This window comes from Lipophrys pholis (genome assembly GCF_963383615.2).
Source record: "Lipophrys pholis genome assembly, chromosome: 15".
Classification (NCBI taxonomy): domain Eukaryota; kingdom Metazoa; phylum Chordata; class Actinopteri; order Blenniiformes; family Blenniidae; genus Lipophrys; species Lipophrys pholis.
The window spans coordinates 10,044,653-10,065,272 of NC_137642.1; the positions used below are offsets into that span (position 1 = coordinate 10,044,653).

General features: G+C 39.3%; 1 protein-coding gene across 1 annotated transcript in view; it reads right to left on the reverse strand.

The window, feature by feature from the left end:
* Positions 1-20,620, reverse strand: part of LOC308121282 (protocadherin-15-like) — a gene marked incomplete at both ends in the record, with an annotated part of 142,274 nt that overhangs the window by 51,778 nt on the left and 69,876 nt on the right. The window contains 6 exons of the mRNA XM_080482446.1: positions 473-585; positions 2,495-2,635; positions 8,331-8,447; positions 10,784-11,014; positions 13,341-13,646; positions 20,311-20,439. Of these exons, the coding sequence (XP_080338572.1) occupies positions 473-585; positions 2,495-2,635; positions 8,331-8,447; positions 10,784-11,014; positions 13,341-13,646; positions 20,311-20,439 (1,037 nt within the window). The remainder of the gene's footprint in view (positions 1-472; positions 586-2,494; positions 2,636-8,330; positions 8,448-10,783; positions 11,015-13,340; positions 13,647-20,310; positions 20,440-20,620) is intronic.

The window sequence follows — 20,620 nt, forward strand, 5'->3', positions numbered from 1 at the left end:
TTCAATAAACTCGGAGGTGAGCCCGGGTATTCCCACAAATATGGTTTACAACAGTGATGCTATGCAGGATCTACCTTGAAGCGCTAATATATATTTACACATAAAACCTGTATCAGTCATGCAGCGAGACGAGAGCATGACGAGATGGCGACACGGTGCCAAAGCTGGAGTCACTTGACCGAGCGTTGACGACAAGGACGCAATAATGCACAAGACAGCTATTGTTACAGAATAATAAATGCACATGCAGCCAGTTCAAAGTGAAATCTAAAATTCATCAAGTGATTAAATATTAACCAAAGTATTAGAGAGCCTGAATGGAATATGTGCCCGCAAGATGTAAATGTGTGTGAAGCTGTTCTCGTCCAATTTCTGCTGCCTTTTTCAGTGTCTCTCCCTGTCTGAGCTGCTCTTTGGTGTGTGAAGTTACATGTGGAGGCAGCTGCATCAACAGTGTGTCAGGGGGACTTACCTGTACTCCTCCTGGGTGAAGATTGGGATGCGGGAAGGCTGCAGGACAGTGATCTCTACCAAAGTGCTGTTGGACTTCACCGGCTCCCCGTCGTCGAAGGCTATGACAAACAACTGCAGCGGGCAAGAGAACACATGTAAAACAACAAACGCATGCAAATGCGAGCAGGAACCTCTTACATTTTTAAAGCATACTATTACTCTTGACACAAATAATTCCATTTTTGAGGGTGCCAGGGACTTTTTGTGGACATGCTCTGCATTCTAATAAAGACAGACTGGCAAAATATGATCTGGCGAGCTGCCTGCAAAGCTCCCAGAGAGTGAGTATGAATGTATTGATCTACATTTATAGACTGTTGAGAATAGGGCTGGTGGGGGGGGAGTGGGGCGAAAGAGAGAGAGAGAGAGAGAGAGAGAGAGAGAGAGAGAGAGAGAGAGAGGAGTGCAGGAAAGGGTTTTTACAACAGAGCAAGGAATGGCAAGAGAAATATAAATGACATTCAAAAGATAAACTGATGGCTTCTGAGGGAATGAACACATTAGGGCCTAATATCCCACAAGAGCTGCTTCACAATCGCCACCTATAGAGATGTCTATACAAGGTCAGCTCAAGTTGGGGAAAACATGGCTATTCAAGTCCCTTGCGGGGGTGGCTGCTCAAATCTATAGGAAAACTCAATATTAACAGTCACAAAGACAAACGAGTCAATGGAATGAACACTAACATTAGTCGGTAAACTTTGTGCAAGACTCTTTGATCCACAATCAATATGCACATGTCCGATCAATTATTTGGTACCGCAACTCATAATAAAACTAACATGTGCAAAGGGATTTATTTAGTGTTTCTGAACGTTGCGTTTTTTTGTGAGGCAGGATGATAATCCTGACTATCACATTCAGATCTGCTGCCACCATGACATCATAAATGTACATATAAAATCACTGCTGCCTGAGAATGGAGTGGTTTTTTGCTATATTACCAACATATTTAAAAGCTAAGTTATCTCACTTGGCACGCTGCTCAATTTACAGTTGCTGGCTCCTTCATCATCAAACTAATAGTAGAGTAATAATAATTGAGTGCACACGGTAATCATTTGTGATACAACCCTAAATCTCACAAAAAAAATTACTCTCCGGAGGAATTTAAACCAAACTGTTAAGGTAAGGAATTACTAAGTTCACAGATTACACCACCGTCATTGGTTTGATCTATGACAGTGATGAATCTGCTCAAAGTGGAACAACAGGTAGAATAGTAGCTACAGTCAGTACCATCTCCAGCTGGCCATGCAAAAGACTGTAGAGATGACAGTGTACAGGAGATGCCCACCACCACTCAATTATCACCATCCTGAACAACACAACCTCTATTCCTCCGGGTTCTTGAGATCCACTATCTCTCTGGACTGGTTGTGAACCTCCAATAGAGAAACTGTCTAGATAAAGGCCCAGCAGAGGTCATAACTTCTGTCGCAACTTAGGACGTTTAACTTAACACAAAAAATATAATAATCCTCTTCTGCACTTAAAACAAGACATGACCAGAGTCCAACAGGCAATCGTGGTAGCAGAAAAGATCATTGGTGCGAATATTCACTCCATCGACGATCTGTAGTAATCCAGGGACTTTATGTATTTCCATCACATCCAGGATAAAAACTTTTTAAACTCCTCCCCTCTGGTAGCAGTTGAACATCTCTGTTTTCCCAAACCAGCCCACACATAGACAGCTCCCTCCCCCAGGCTGCTGTTCTCACAAACACCCGGCAAACAGCAAAGGGAAAACCTGTATATAAGTATGGAAATATTTCCATCCACTTTATATCAAATGTAGAAATGTTCAGCCCTTATTACGTTGTCTTAATGTACAGTTTTATTTCTCCAAATATTAGTTTTTTTTTATATTTTATACGCTGATTATTCTGCACAGAGTGTATTATAAGCCAGATACAAATTCCTTCTTGTACGCACAAGTTGGCCAATAGAGTCCATTCTGATAACCACAGTCCCTCACTTGAAAAGTGACGCTGGGTTCTTCGTTGAGGTTGACCTTCGTGATGACTCTTCCTGTTTCCTCTTCCACCTCAAAGATGCTCCCACTGTACGGTGACCTGTCCAGGTCCACTCTGTAGCGGATGAAGCTGGCTGGAGTACCCTGAAGAAAAGAAGGAGGACGAGTGGGTTTAATAACAACCTCCTTGTCTGGACATCGCCTCTCGTCAAAAGTGGCAAAAATAAAAGCATTCCTCAGTAATAAACTCTTGGAGGAAACAAAAACATTAGATAATCATTTATTCATCCAACAATGGGGACATTTTAAATCGACACAGACACATATTTAAACTCCCCCAACACAGCACTCTAAAAAGGAACAGAAAACAAAAGCTTTGCCACAATGAAAGAGCATTTTCAGACAAGCGAGTTGCTCCAGTTTTACAAATTTATATCATCACAGCTGCAAGCTTTTGAACTATAGGGCGATAACAAGGTGGATAATTCCTCATCTCCTTACTCTGCAAGACACCCATGACTTATTGGGGGAAAAAAAAAAAAAAAGTTTACTTATCTGCACACAAAACTATTTTGCCTCAGTCCACTGCAAAATAAACTGCAGCCTTTTTTGGTTGTGTTCACCTTTTTCACATATTTCATAGTTCACATATTTTTGCATGATAGAGAAGTAACTTCCATTTGAGGATTGTGCAGTGAACTCTGTTGACAGACACTGATTTCTGGAAATGTTCCTGAGTCTTTACGGTGGTTTCAAGTGCAAAGTCAGGCTTCTTATCAATGCAGGAGTTCCTAAGATTCAGATATCGGTCTACAGCCTAGATATCCAGTCAAAGTCAAGATCTTTGGACAAGTAAACCTAACTTGGTACAAAATGCTTCTCCAACTAGTTTCACATTTTCTTTCCCCAGTTTAAATTCTCTTGTGAATAAAAATAGATTTATTCAATTTTCTAATCTTTGTTTACTGTGTTCATTCATGCGTTCAATCGAGCATTTTACAGTAAAATCTACAGAAAATACACAGATTAAGTTGTGCTTGTGTATTCTTTGTACCTTTATAAGCTATATGTCAATCAGCTATGGAATCATAATGTCACTTTAGGGACAGATAAGATTTACACCTGGTCAGAAATATTCATTAAGGTAAAACAAAATACCTGAATATGACTGAGCACTCAATTTGCCCTTGGTTGTTTCTTACCCCAGCATATAACATAGTCAAACGAAACTAATTCGTCCAATACTTCCATGTGTATTCAGGACAAGATAGTATAGCTATACTTTTAAAATAAAGATGCATTTTAAATTTGATTGTCTAATCAGGCGAAGCAGCAGAAGTGGCTTGTCTCTGAACAACTGTTGTTCTCATGTACTCTGAAAAATTACCCATCTCCTGTCATCCATATGAAAAACTCTTTGCTTGTCTTGACCCCTCATTAAACTCATCCTCATATTTGAAGTCTTATACAAGCTCATTCAACCTATTCTTTTTATATCAAATAAAAACTTTTTTTCTCTCATCAGTAACGCATGTTCATTCATTAGTCAGACTGGATTTATTATGACCCTTTGATTGTGATTAATCACGGTTCCTGATTAGTAATCATCTCTATGAGCTTATCTTGTTCCAGTGTCGTCCCTTTGGACACTAAAAACCTCACAAATTTTAAATAACCTCATTGAAGCTTGCTGGAGCAGATTTTACTCCCCCAGGGGGGTAGGGGTACAACCCCAGGCTGGAAAGTGAGGTAAATCCTCTCGTAGAGTGAATCCCTTCGGGAGACTTACAGGCCCAAATCTGTCACTAAGAGGTTTCAAAACTATCAAGGTGAACCCACTAAGAGGATTCTCAAAGAAAATAAAGTCTTATTCCTAAAAGCTCCTCAAATTGTTTTCCATCGTGTGAAGATGTGGCGTGAGGTCAAGATCAGACACAACAAAAACACGTCCCGCAGACCACTCGAATGACTGCAGTACGAACTCCTCGGCGATGACAGCAGGTTAAAAATGCTTGGCTCAAAGCTAAACATACAGTCAGTCAGTCAGTCAGTCAGAACAGCACTCAGCCTCCAATTCCTTCTCCTCTATTTACGTTATTAGCTTTGCTCTTTGAAACCCCGACGTTGACCAGAACGCTATATCAAAAGCATACCATACAAAAGTTTTTCCGTGCTACATTCAATGTGTATTTGAAAAAAAACAACAAAAAAACAATGTAAGTAGACTGCAGCGTTTCAAAGTGATAGACTCAGGAAACGCAAAGACTTAGAGATGATGGACAAAAACAAGCCCAGCTGTGAGTGGAGTGAGCTTACAGCGAGATTTTACCTTGTTTCTGTCCGCAGACATTCTTAGATGTACAACACTTTCTCTTGTATGGCATGTAACTAACAGACTATGAATATTTCATATTCACCACTAGAGTGAACCCACTGCGCTATTACCATTGCAGACGAGTAACAAAAATGTAGACAAACTGTAGTTCGAGTACAAAAAATAAATAAATAAATAAAAATAAAATCAAAACTCTCTTACTGCTACCTAGTGGGAAGTTTTCAAAAAGGATTAATGTCCAAATGTGGCTTTGATTCATGCCTTTCTTTTCCAATAAAAGTCTAGCTCTCTTCAATAAATAAGAGCAAGATGATGAAGTGAAGTACTAGAACTGTCACTCAACGAGATCCAAAAAATACACAGCACAGCGGCAGAGCTTCAACCAGGAGTGGAACAAATATAAGACATTATTTTGGTCATTTCAGAAATGAAAGTAGATTTGCAAAGTGACTAAAACACTGTGGGGAAAATGGAAAACACAAAACGCAGTAACAGTGAATTTCATCTGCGGTCGTAAACTAAAGTCTTATTTTTGACAAATGAGACTATCGTATTGAAAGAGACTTGAAATGTTGCACCCAAAAGCAAAATGTGCTTCTGGAACATTTGTGTTTACCATTATCATACAGTTCATACTAGCCAACATTATGACGCTATCTAAAATGATTTAAAGAAATTATCCATTGCAATCACTTCTTTTTTCAGACTCATGTAGAAAGATATTATGCCTTCTTTTAAATAAATGCATAGAAAATATATATTCAGATTCAGTGATTCCCACCATTTTCTTTGAGTTGCCAGGGGGTGGAGTGAAATAGTTTTGTGAATTTATTTTAGGAATTATTATACATTGTTCAACCTTTCCATATTTCCTCTTCTCCCTCTTTGGCTTTGCCAAAGCCGTTTTGAACTGGTTCTTACCGGCAGGGTTCGGCACTGAATGGCAGTTCATTTTCTTATTGTTAGTTATTAGATTTATTAAGTGCACCCTCCCTTAACTTGATGTACAACTTGTAATAAATACACTTCATTTGAAATTAAAATTCATGAGTTGCTGCATTCTTCATCAATAGTTCATAAATGTAGTGATGCCATGTTTGCGTCCTGGGAAGACGCCCCATTTTGGTTCTGGGTCTCGAGCTGAAAGAATTTTGAAGCCTTTGATCTCATCGGATGAGCAAAGTACTAGAATTCTGAATTCAAATATGTATGAACAGTTTCATTGCTTAAACTGTTCAAAAATCAAGACACACAAGTAAATGGTGAACGGATGATGAATGATGAACAGTTGTTTTGCATTCAGTCATTAATACACACACACACAAAAACACTGATGGTGACATCTGCCATGAAAGATTCACCTTCAAATGAGAGAAATTTGGGGTGACACTTGGACAAATGAATAAGGCAATATATCCACCTCACTCTACCCACTTGACAGAAGTACTTTACTACTTGAAAGCAATTTACAGAACAATACTAGTGTTATTGCTATATATATATTTTTTTTTTTTTTAGTTCCTGCTATGTGTGCTTCTTTCTCTGTACTATCCTGCTGTACCACTGCAAATTTCTCCACATGCGAGATACATAAAGGGATATCTTATCTTATCTTATATCTTATATTTAGTTGTATTATCAGTCATCCAACCAAATTCAACTATTTAAAATATCTCTGGGCAGCGTGCTCGCTTGGCGAATGAGAAAGGCAGGGTACATATAACAGCTGGGGCCTGTGTATGTGGGTTTCCTCCTATGGTTCAAAAACATGCATGAGGTTAATTGATTCTAAATTGCCCTTTGGTGTGAAAGTGAGCGTGTGTGATGATCTGCCTCTGTGTTTGCCCTGTGATGGACTGGAGACCCGTCCAATATGTATCTTAGGAAATGTAAAGAAGAAAGAAATTGAAACATTCGCTCTACAAAAATGCAGATCAAAAAGGGGGGAAAGGGATTTATATCGTGGGCCTACCCAGAAGCAACTTCTAAAAGCAGTAAATTATCGCATGGTGTAAATCTCACTCAAGTGTGAGTGAAAAAAAATGCTCAAATAAGTACAAATACCCATAACACTTTATAAATAAGCCATTTTTTTGATGAGTTACGTCTACCCCAAGGAATAGTATAATGTCTTGAAATAAATCAAGGCATTACACATGTCTGACATGATCTACTTCCTTCTTTCTCTCTTCGGCTGTGTGGGTTTTATACGAGTGTCTGTGGCAGTGAGAGAGCGTGTGAGCATGCCTTTGTTTGTGTATTTAGTACGCAATAGACCAGACTAAGCTCTGCTCCATCAAACGGAGGTGTCTATGACAGCCGTCCTGTCAATAAACCGCTTTGAGCTCCCATATCCAGGTCAATAAGAGACTGGGTTAGTCAGCCCCTGTTAGGAAATCTAATCCCTCTGTCAGTCAAACCATTTCTCCGTGTCACTCCTGTGCATGACACGCAGCCTCTGTGCTCATGGTAACACAATATCTTATTTGTGCTTTAGTGCTGTTGAATATTTTTTGCAAGAAATAATGAGAGGAAAAAGCAAAAGCTCAAATAAAAAAAAAAAGAGATATCGGGGAGTGGGGGGGCCAGGAGAAGTGAGAGAAAGAGAGATGTACAGCAGTCACTGTGCCATTCTGGATGTGTTCTACCACCCACAGACGACACTGACAGGCATCCACATCCCTCTGTGTTTATGCGCTGCAGAGAGAGCACAAGCTTATCCAGTCCTGGTGAGGTACCACCAGCAGGAGAACCATTTTTAAGAAGAATCCCGGTGCAGCTTTACAAGGTTTCACAGAAAAAAAAAACCCAACAACATTCAGAGCCGAAAGGTATTTGAGCAAAGCTCAGGGGTCACCGGGATCTTCTCATTCACTTTATTTCCTCAGAATATTTGAGAATAAATTGACAAAATAACTAAGAGCCCCATGAGGGAAGTCTCTATAAACAAAAGTGAAACCAAAGGAAAAGGAGGATGTAAGCAAGAGGGCTGCTGACTCACAAAGTGCAATGAAATATTAAGGTGGGTGGTGATGCCAGTAAAAAGAGTTCATCTGTGGTAAATGACGTGCAGTTAGGAGTTGTCAGAGTGTGTACTCACCGTAAAACTTCTTGTCACAACACTATGTCACACATTTTTTTGTCTGCCATTGTGTAATTTTGGTCTTTGGTTTCCCTCCGACTCAAATAAATAAATATATAACCGCTCCATTCCCAAGGCAACCCGCTCAGATATAGTGAGGTAGAGAACTTTGAGGAAACATGACACCGTCTGAGGCAACTGCAAGATGACTCACACAAGTGAGGATGCTAAGCAAGATCCTCTTACAGCAGGAGACAGAACAATGGGGGATAACACACTGAATAGCTAATGGGGGCGACGTGGTCCTAAAAAAAAATCTTTAAAATGCATCATGTGATCAACACGCAAGTAACAAGTAAATATATCTTAAAAAAAAAAAGAAATGGTTTCATCTTTTTTGTCTTCTTGTCTATGATACTCACCGGTGGGTCCTGATCCTCTGCAAACACAGTTGTGATGACTGTTCCTTTCTCTGCATTAGGAGCCACCATGCCCCTATACAGGTCTTGGCTGAAAATGGGGGAGAAGTCATTCATGTCCTAAAAAAAAAAAAATTAAAAATGGTTAGGAGTTATTACGTGACTGATATGGCAAAAATAATATTGTGCCCGTATAAGGTCTTTAGTTACACTCCAGTTTATAGCAAAATAGGGAAAGCCCTGACATTAAAATTAACAGTTTGGCTTATTTATCTGAGAAGTGAATGTCATCACACAATGATAAATGCATATACTGTATAATCAGAAGACCATTAAAAATGAAGCTGATACCTCTATAAAACTATCTAGAAATACTTCACACAAATAAAAGAAATCTTACTATATAATACAGTGTTTCTTGACAATTACTTACGATCTTTGAATAAACCTTGACAAAGAAGTGAAAAAAGAATACGAATTTAAGAAATATGGGAGAATATATTAAAATAAAGCAAATGGGAAAAAAAACAAATGAGAGAAAATAGAAAAGTCAATTTCAAAAATATAATAATTTAGGTGATAATTTAATGGTTTAACGAACTATTCGTTGGGTAAGTCATAATTCACGATCAGGGGTGGATCTTTCAAACCAGTTCTGAAAACACACGGGAGCATTGTTTCGATAAATCCGAAGAAAAGTCGCTATTGTCATTGCACAGTCGCACATTGTACGCCTGCACAACAAAATTAAGACCTCCTGACAAACCACACAAGAGAGCTGACAGGATATCATGAAATTGTGAGGCGTATCAAATTCTAGTGCTGGCTCTTATAACCACGACAAAACAAATAACGAGATAATGATCAATTGCTCACAGCGTCTTCCATTTTTTCTCCCCCCTCCCTATATGAAACTCTCTTTCTGTGATGAAATGGTTCTGATAGTGCTCGGTGATTTACTCCTCCCTGGAATACATGAGAATTTCAACACATCAACCTTAGCTTTTAATCACCTTCTTCCTGTAAATAAAGCATAGCAGAGTTTACCACCTTCTCAAAGAAAAGAAATCTTGATAGCTGCATGGCAATGAGAACTCACAGGGCCCTTCACACATTTCTCAGGAATTCAATGGGCAACATTATGTGTTCTTTACACCCGGTGGAGGAGGGCACCTTTCTTTGATCTCAACACAGGTTTAGTGTTTCTGAGCAGAAAATCTATGATCCAGCTCTTGCTTTGAACAACAAAGGCTGACGCTCAGGCTGCAAGTGTTTCTAAGTACGCTATTAGCAGGATGTCCACACCGTACATATTTGTTTACAATATGCATGGAGGTACATGTCCGCATACACGCGGTGATTTAAGGCCAAACCGTGCGCCCACACTCACAAGCACACACAGTTCTACAAATCCAACGTGAATAAAGGAGGAAAAAGTTTGTACAGTTCAATCGGAACAGCGAGACGAGAAGGACACTCAATCCATCACGGCGGGGTGTTTGATAAAAAAAAAAAAGAAGAGAAAAAAAGACAACAACAAAACAAGAGAGAAAAAACCTGTCAAGAACAGGAAACATCAAATAACCCTGTGGTGTTGTTACATGAAGAAGAGAATCGAATCAGCTCCATCTTTAGTCTACAAGAAGGCTGCATGAATCTATTAGGCTCACATCTGCCATTTGAAAAGGCTGACATTGGTTTGATATCAGCGGCTGTGCAATGCCTTATCCTTTCACGCGCCATGTCTGGGTGACAGCACAAAGAATGCCACAAAGCTCGTCCTTATCAGAGGACAAACTCACTCCACAGGTTGGCAGGCCACGCGGCGAGCATGCTTATTAAAACTTGGGCACTTCCTGCTTTCCTGTGTAATGCCGACTTTGAGACAGTCACTGGAGGAGGATGGATTCAGAGATGAATGCATACACACTTTGAGGAAATACACCACACAACTATTGACACATACACACACACACACACAACACACACACACTTATGCATCCACACATGAATAGTATCACGACACAAGGCGTCTAATCCTTTGGTTGGGATTCAGCTGTTAATCGCATGAAAGGCTGGAAAGGGAACACAAGCTCCTGAAAAACCTGACATAATTGCTGTCACAAAGCTAATGAGTCATTCAGATCTGGAATAGCACTCTGTGAAATACACACACACCTATCCATCAACCCTCTTTTTACTGGTTGTGCTGTGAGGATGAGCTGTTCAGGAGGCCAACATGTTGTTTTACAAAAGGGAAGTTGTCCGCCTTTAAAATAAAAAAAATGAGAAAACTGAATAATAAACAATAGCAGTGCAGGTAAAACGCTGTAGTATGTCTCACATATTGACCCACCACATATGCACGGGTAGTGCTGCGACTCCAAAGGGACAATGAGGATAGATGAAAGAACCAAAAGGAGGTAATGGCAGACTGACTTTCCGAAGGCTCTTACCGTGATGCGGACCGTGACAGTGGCTTGCCCTGGGGGCATGACCCCTCCTTGGTCGATAGCTTCCACCTGGAACGTGTACGAGGTCCCCATGCCCATGGCTGCCAGGTCCTCGAAATCCAGGGTCTGTAGCACAGCTAACTCCCCTGTGATCGCGTTCATAGAAAACAGCTGTCTGGCCGATTCAGTCTTGATCCGATAAGTGACGTTAGAGAAAAGGTCTGAATCCACCGCCTGGGAGAACGAAGAGCCAAACAAGAGGAATACATTAAAAGAAAACACACAATATCTGATTACAAAAAAAAAAAAAAAAGATTGATAAAAGCAGAAATACCTCACAATAAGACATTGCACACACATATACGCTGATGGGTTTAATAAGTCGACGATTAATATTTATGTTTCTATTTTAAACCTGAGTTTTTATGCTGTAGGGGTTACCTACATCAATCATTAATCGGGTGGTTATGATTAAATTAAGCCGCAAAGGATAAATTAAGTTCATTGCATTAAATCACAAATCTTTAAGTAGCAATAATTTGCAAGGCAATACGATCTTTCTGTCTCTAGCTGCTAACATAGTGATGGACTTTTTAGTCCTGACCAAAATGACCAAAATGTAAAGTGCCTTTTAACCACATTTAATTGAGATAGACTCAAGTCACTACTATCATAACATGTCTGACATGGTCTACAGCAGATGAATGCATATTGGGGGTAACAACATTATTGCATTTAGAATGAAGACAAAGAATGCATGCTGATGTATATGCACCAAACACAGAATTTAGCTGTGAATCTCTGGTTTAGCAGGAGAGAAATTCACACATGCACTTACTGTATCATATAGTTCATGGTTTATTGAGGACTGTTGGTCACATATGAGAAACTCAGGGAGTGTGACTGATTCGAGGTGATCACAAATCATATCTAAGGCTGATCTAGTGCTGTGAGAGTTCCCATCAAAGCATTACATCCGAATGGTTGTTTGACACAATGAATTCTGTGCGTAACTCAGCCTCAACAATTCGTGTTCGATTCCATAATATAAAATGACTTTTGAAGCCTTTATTTGCATTGAAAAAGTGGTTGCCAACAATGCTCACTACATGGCCGTTAAAGCCTCGCCTGCACTCAGGCGCTGTAAAAATATTGTCAGTCAAGCTTCTCAACCTTTAATTTCATCAGTTGATTTTGAGTTCCATTTGGAAAGAAAACACAAATTAAGTATTCGGCTCAGCAACGATATGTCATGAGACTGTGGTGTGATTTTATGGCCCAATACAGGCTTTATATGGGTATTGTTTGGACTCAACAAGTGATCTTTAGTTGTAAAGATTAAATGTACTGCAACCAGGATGGACTTTTTTTAAACTCCCAGCTCAGAAAAATAAAACAAAAAAACAAAACACTGATTAATTTATTTTTTGGGCTATCGTGGGAGCCACTTTAATGCCAGAATCTGCAAACAGACTTAATTCACATTATTTAAATGAAAATGTATCAGGTTTCCCCAAAATGCAGCCTATACTTAGTCGCTGTTAAAGTTTTTGTCAAAATCATCCTAGGGGAGTTCACCAAGGTCATTAGAATATATATATTTTTTATATCTGTAAAAAACTGTGCTCGGGATAAGTCAGAACCTGCAGTTATTAATAAAGGGAAAGTCAAGTATCGAATCAAGAAAATATGAAAAAAGTCAATAGATGGAAAAATGGATGGACTGAAATGCCTATTGGTATTCACCTTGTCATTATATCCACAACATGGGTTATTAGCGCAAATCAAAATGTTCCTTCAAGCATAAGCGGCATGCTTTATTCTACCAATGTAAACCAGTTCTTTGTCTTCTTTGTGAGGAAAGCTCTGGTTTATCTCACTTTTGCTCTTTACATGTCTTGACTGCTGCCCCCGTCCGTTTAGAGTTGATGGAGGTGTCGCCGTCTTGGAGATTAATAGTGTCACAGTGCCACTGTCACTCACGCTCCTCAGCCCCCTCCTTACCAGCCACCCACCCCTCCGGCTTTATCCCCTCCAGGAGATGTCACTCACAATATGCCAGCAATTACTCGCCCTTCTGCTAGTATTTGCTCTGCACGCACATGGCTGCTCTTTACATTATGCACCAACATTCGACTGTGGCGAAACTATCCAGTAAGTTAAAGTGGACCAATCAGAAAAAAGAGTTGTGTTTTTTTGTTTTTTTCTTCTTCAAAAATGTATCTGACAATGAATTAGTCTGTCAGGCTGGAGGAAAAGAAAAAGCTACCAAAAGCCAGTTAATGCTTGGAAAAAAACAGTATTAGGCTTGGTCTTGTCTGAAAATGGCCAGAAAGCCGCCACAGCAGCTGAAAGCTGTTTTTCTTTGCCCTGTATGTGAGGATTGTATAGGCTACTGTCTGAGAAAAACACTCTTGTCTGGCAGCGCTTGACATTTTAAACACTGAAACGCCTGCTCTTAAAGTCAGGAGATGCTAAAAGGCTGTTAACACAAGTAACTACGGAATATGAAGGGAGACAACAACTCTTGCTGTAAATACTTGCACTTGAAATTGCTTACACTGAGCTTCAGGATGACCGTTCCCACAGGGCTGTTCTCGGGAACGTTCACCACATAAGTTTGCTGCGAGAAGACTGGGCTATTATCATCGATGTCCGTGACCTGGATGGAGAGGGTCAGACTGGTCCGTCGAGGGTCCACCGCGCCGTCCGAGGCCTCTACCACTAAGTCGTAGTGGTTCCTTAGCTCCCGGTCAAGTGGCACTCTTGTGTAGATGCTTCCGTTCGTGCTGATTAGAAATAAGTCTGGATGATTCACAATCCGATACTGCACCTGGCCATTAGCTCCGGCATCTGGATCGGTGGCCTGTGGAAACAGAATATAATTGGAGGTTCAGCTCCGGGAAGATTAATGATAACCTTGTAGTCAGTGCAGGGATACAAGAAGTATTAATATCTGGGCAACATGCCTTTGGAGGGTATTGCTTAAATTGGTCTTTAGTTTCAGTTCCGATGTTGGACTTTGTTACATCACACATTCGATGTGGGAAAAGTACTCACATAGTTTAAAGTAGAAGTAAGAAAATACAATTTATACCTTTATTGATACACATTTCAAGATGTGTTTTTTTTCGGTGGTGGTGGTGGTGATGATGTTAGTATGAGGTCATATTCGAACACATGTATGCAGAAACACACAAAACAAGTGAATGTCACAGATTTACATTTGTCCCGTCTACTATGGAGTCAGGACACTAAATTACTTTTAAAACTGAATGGTAAAATGGTGAATAGCTTCCACTGATATAGTGCTTTGCATTGTAGATCATATTCACCAGGACACTCATGCATCAATGATGATGGCTGCCATACAATGTGCTCAAACTGAACCTCCATTGGGATCAATGTGATCAATGTCTTGCTCATGGACACTGGGGCAATGGAGGCAACCTACTCCACCAAATAAACCAATATACTTCATAGTACACATATGGCAATACGATGTAAAACTTTCGTTTTTGAAACAGAAACAGGAAAAAGTCGAGGCATTCACTTATGACTGATGTTACCTTATCCACAAAAAATACAGATGCCTTTAAAATTCCCACAATTCCCTGCACAGAGAGATAAAGCAAAAACATGGAGGAGTAATAGTTTGTTAATGTTATGTCAATTGAAGCGTACATAGTCGTGATTGATTCCTGAATCAAGTCAAGTGAAAGTGGGCTGCGTACAACCTGTGAGAAAAGCTGCAAATCCATTTCCCTCTTATCAATAATAGAAAAAAAAGATACATATTCACAGACACAACAACATATGAATACTTGATTTTACCAGTGGAAAGCAGAGGTATCATGCTTAGGATAAACAGCAGCTGTTGTAAATTTGATCCATTACATGATCCATTAGAGCTTGGCTTTATCTTAATACCTCGTATATATTTACAGAGGTTTACTTAGAAAGCCGCGTAAGCTGCGGCGCAGAGGCAGAGCCAAAAACAACTCTCATATTTCTCGAGATTGAGATTAAAGGCAGACTGGAACTTTTGAGTAATCATTTGGGAGCAAAGAAAACGCCACACTTTTTTCAAACGAATTGTACTTCTCGTAAAAAAAAATAAAAAAAATAAAAATGCAGAACCCAAGCTTCAGAGCAAGCAGGTGACTGCGAAAAAAAAACCAAACCAAAAAAAAAAAAAAAAAACAGAAGGAAACAATGACTTGACAGAAAAAGCAAAAGCTGAAAAGAGGCACCGGGTGTATTTTGTGATCCTAAAATGATCCAGCAGAGTGAAAAGAAGTTAGCCGCTTTACAGATTTATGGCAGGTCATTAACATGCCTGTTTATATAAATGCGTGTCTGCTCTAGCAGTCTCCTTTGTCAATCTTTGGAGAGCGTAAGAGGCAGAATGGAAAAAAAAAAAAAAAAAGGAGAGGGAAGAGGACAAAGACACACCTAGATCAAACTACATTTCATGTGTCTGTTTGGCAATCATTCCTCAACCTCAGTGCAAGTAAGGACAAGGCAGCACCAAATAGAGACAAAAAATGCATCCACGGAGCTGTGGAAGGAGGGGGAGACTTCACATGAAAACATATGACTGCTTAAAGTGCTCTTTAATTAGTTTTACACAAAGCCTCTGACAAACACTGAAAGCTTTAACTAAAAAAATGGGACCTTTTGCATTAAGCTTTTGCAAAAGTTATTATTCTGTCTCGGGCTAGGATGGAGAGGAGTATCTTGTTTCCCACAGTGGTAAGAGCGACCATAAATACACACAAAACCACATATAAAAGCGGCTCATGAGCTGTGAAATGAAAAGAAAGAAATAAATAAAGTAAAACTTGCACGTATCCCAATCAATCACCAAAGAATTATTACATGGATAAAGCCAGAAAGACTAGTCAGAGCAAAGCTGCGTACAAACACAATAGATTTCAATAGGACCGTTTGTCTTTCTGATTCATTCATTTCAAACCCTTGTCTAAATGAAGAGTTTTCCACATACTATAAGAAATCTTGAGTTTTACCAGCAAGAAACGTTGGCGTATTCAGTGTTTGTGACGCTTACCATTAAAAAAAAAAAAAAGACTTCCTAAAGGGAGATGGTTTTAAGGCTGGGTAAATTCAATGCATGCAGAGCAACAGCCAAGGACATGCGAGGCATTGCTGAGCAGAAAGCAGCCCGTTTCACAAACTGTGCAGGTGTTTAATACATAGCCACTTAAAATAATGCTTCACAGTGTGTTGCATGTGTTGTTTTATGGATTCAGCTTTGCCTGGAACAATCATTTTTTGATTAATCCTTAAACTGGAAAACCCAAGAAATTCTTAAATCTCAAGCTGAATGAGCAACAAGCAACACATTTCCACTTTAAGTAGAGCAGCCGCCCCAATATTATCGGCCGATAATGTATTGTAAAAAAATAAATAAAATAAACAAAATGTATATATTGGTAAAAATCCTCAATATTCTTGTGAAAACAACATACTTTAACATCCATCCATCCATGCATGCACCATTCGTCTTGAAGCACTGTACTCAATTCACTTGATCAAAAAATGAAAAATGTAATCGCAAACTAAATAGACAGCATTGTATTAGATGTAACAATTTCCAATGATGTTTCCATGACATGTTTGACACAAATTCTAATCAATTTGTCCTCCGGTCATCTGCATTCTTAGATTATGGCTCCCTGCTCGGAGCAAACAGACTGAAGCTTATATGATGTAGGATTTGTCAGTCACAGAACAAATGACTCTATTAGCACAGCCAGCAAAGCTGTCATTTGTGATAACCTGGTAAAGCGTCTGGTGTCGGTGTAAGTGTGTGTAAAATAGGAACAGGTGGGAACCAGTTCCAATTACTGTTACGATAATCCAAAATGCTTTAAGGCTAACATTAAGCTACTTAGCCGCATTATGCATATGCACTGCAGTCATCTTCACTGCTGGCAATTGCCTGAAGCTTTGAGGGCTGCATTATTACTGCCTGCAGGTGAATTCAAAGAAGTATAAGGAGAAAAAGAAAAAAAAAACTAGAACACCGCACTGAAATCTGAAGCATTGACAGCCAAAGTACCCACCCATCCATTGGTATTGTATTACGGCTAGTGCCCTGTGTAGGTTCAGTGGGGCTGAAGTCCATTCCAGCTGACACAGGGAGAAAGGTGAGATAAACCCTGGACAGGTTTCCAATACATCTCAGAGCTAACGGAGAGGGCAGACAGTCATCCAAACATATTTGCACCTACGAACAATTTAGAATCGCCAATTACCCTAAGAAGCAATTCTTTAGATTGTGGGTGGAAGCACACACAGTACCCGGTGGAAATCCATGCATGTGCAGGAGGGCACATGTTCTCTCTGCAAGACTTTTCTTACTGTAATTCAGAGTGTGTGCAATTTATTTCAGAAGTCTCCATCTCCACTCCATTGGTTCCCTATGCTACTGCTGACTCTTATCTAGCATGTCATGTAACAGTAAGCTGCAGGCTACTGTTTGACAGGCAAAACGTATACCAGATACACACTTGCACAAAGCTCTTTAAAAAAAAAAAAATCACACATCAAAATGTTATTTAGGTCTAAGAAAAGAGTGCAAGCAGCAACTGAACATGTGTCAGCCTATCAGGATGGATGATGAAACAAAGAGAAATACTTGAGTGGTGTACATTAAGTGACAATGGTCTGGCTGCAAATTGTGTTGTTTTTCCTTTTTTTCTTTGTCTTCAGAACTGCCACATTGACAGAGACGTCAACATCAGATATCTCCAGCAGAGAGCGGATGCAACAGATCGGTCCTCTTGCCTTTATTTACATATTCCCTTTCTTTTGTCATAGATATTCTCCAATATTAGACAGAAAAGTGTTCAATATTTGTTCAGTCTTTTTTGCAACCTCAAAGTGTAGAGTCCAATAAAATATTAATATTTCTCTCTCTGTATTTCTATGTGGAAAAAAATCCTGCCCCTGCAGTTTGCAAATGAACTAATGACTCCAGGAAGACTTTGGAAAGTGTTCACATGTAGCAAAGGGGCATTTCATACACATTTAATGCGCTTACTGGCACTTCACACTTAAATGTCATACACACTTCTTGTCTTCTCTAAAATAGAGCCATTTTCAAGGCAGAGAAGCACATTTCTCATGATATGATCTTTCTTGACCTTTGTGGGCAAATGTAAATCATATTTTAGACTAATGTAAAACAAAACATTTCTATCATCCATGCAACAGGTCAGGTTTATTCAGAAACCTCACCCTGAGAGACACAGTCTCCACAGATAGTATGCAATGAACATGATCTTTGAAAATGCAAATATGTGCTCACTGCATAGAAAGTGGGAAAAATGTGTCCAGCCTATAAAAGGATTACGTCAAGGAGATAAGCCAGAAAGAGGCAGGAGGATATTGTAGAGACAGGCTGTAGGTGGACAAGGAAATATTAGTTATGATGAATTAATTAACACTGAGGCAGCCTCTGCTGCGGGTGTCTGTTCCTTTCAGTTCTTATTCAATTACCAAAAACACATACATGTAAAATTTTCGATCAAAGCATCATAAAAAGAGGCATAATATATCTATATCTAAAAATTCAGATCTCACACAAAAGCAGCCATAACTCTGTAAAAGGTTTATGTTGTGGAAAATTATCATATAGGGAATTTTCACATGATCGATGCCGCATCACTACTTTTGTAGATGTCTCTAGGCCAGATGATTTTTTTTTCCATGTCAAAAATGTATGTATGCTTTAAACCACTAAGTTGACATCTATGTGGACGCCATGGTATTCTCACAAAGTCTGATTGTTTTGAAGGGTCATCATAATAGACCATCTGCATACACAATATCCAAACTGTAAAATGTTTAAAAAAAAAAAAATAGGCCTCCATACCTTCTTGATCAGCTACAACAGGCTAAGCTGGAGCCTCTTGATGTGCATGTGCATGGAGAGCGGGATTGTGTTCAGCTAAGTACTTTAATGTACTTTTCTTTTCAGTCAGAGAAGCAGAGCCCCGGCTCAAGCTGGCAGAGAGCCAGCTGAGAAAAACCTCCGGAAGCAGGACAAGGGGAGAGAGAGAGAGAGAGAGAGAGAGAAGAAGCTGGTGGGGTGGGCTAAGCCCCAATCTAGCTGCTGGCTGCAATTCTGAGAAACACTTGGGAGTGAGAGCGAAGGTAGCTTTGCTGCATGCAAACACTGAGCTTCCTTTGTGTGTCCTTTTGTCTTATTTCACACTTCATAAACCCCTAACATTTAGAGGTAGTATATTATATCACCGTCTGAAAACTGTAATGGGAAACCTAATGTTAAAAGCATATGTCTCGAAAGATGAAGAACGTGACCGATATGACAATGCCTGTTTACCATCAGCGACGATGGCATTTCTTTGTTTGCATGAGCAACTTGATGACAGGATAAGAAACTAACATGGCAGTGAAATAAATATCTATCCAAGCCATGACTTTTAAAGGAATCAATTGCAATTTACAGAAGTTATCTTCCATCACAAAGAAGAAATTCTACATCTGTGGAAGAGAAATGATCAGATGCAAGCCGGTTAAGGGTATTTTAATTTATTCTGCATCATTTACAGAACGGCTGCTCTTTAATCGACTTCATTCAATATTTTTACTGTCGTGTGAACCAGCAGAAGTGAGCAGCAGCTAAAACAAACATCCAAACTTGTGCCCATAGTTTTCTTTTAATATATATATATATATATATATATATATATATATATATATATATATATTATAGTATGAGAATAGTATGAGAATAAAATACAGTCTGAAATATTGTAATAGTGCCCCAAGCCATCTGCCACTTTTCCAAACATTTAACCTTGTTTACTATTTTTCAAGCAAAACTCCGAACTGTATTGAGTTTCAGACTGTGTTTGAAAACACTGAGTTGGGAGGAAATGTGGGGATTTGGGCATCTCATTGTAAATAAAATCAGGCTGCGAAGCTGCGAGAAAATGGAGGGCAAAAACAAACAAACCATGAAGAAAGGGGATTGTTTCACCTTACTTGACACAGTACATTCACGTCTGCTATAAGTTTACTCACGCAAGATATCAGTTAAATAATTGTTAATCAAATATTCAAACCAATTCGTCTACATTGGTAATTAATTAAAAATAAATAAATAAATAAATCCTATAGGAGATTGTATTTCACAGACAAAGAAAAGCAAAGCTGTCACCTCTCATATTCACTATTGGGAGCTAAACTCATGCTGCAGACGATTTAATATCTGGATTAATTCCACATTTCTTGCATTTTGAAACTGAAACAGATTGTTGACCGGGCTTGATTCATAGGCAGTAAATGACATTCCTCCTCACCCCTGCATCCGTGGTTGCAGTCATGACTCAGGAGACAGTATAAAACGAAACAATGAAAAGGTTACATCGGCTCTAAATTACCAAAAACAAAAGGAGGGACTGCAAAAGTTGGGAGAAGAACATATATTACATGAGCACAAAAATAAGATCTTTCTTGTGAAACATTGCACTCACCCTGATTTGTCCTACGAATAAATTGGCCTCCTCTTCTTGCACAGTAAAGTTGGTGGATATGGTGAGGTCAAACTCAGGGTCGTTATCGTTGACGTCGGTGACGACCATGTTCACAGTAGCAGTGGATGTCTAAAAAACAAAAACAAAAAAAAAGGACTCAATTAATAAAACCCAACTACAACTGTTTATATTGAATACAGCATCAGATTTAGGAGTCATTGTCAAATAAGTAAAGTTGCCTCTCATGGGTCTTGAGTTTAATTGCAGCTGCTTTATTTCAACACCTGAAAGCTGTATTAGAATTATCATT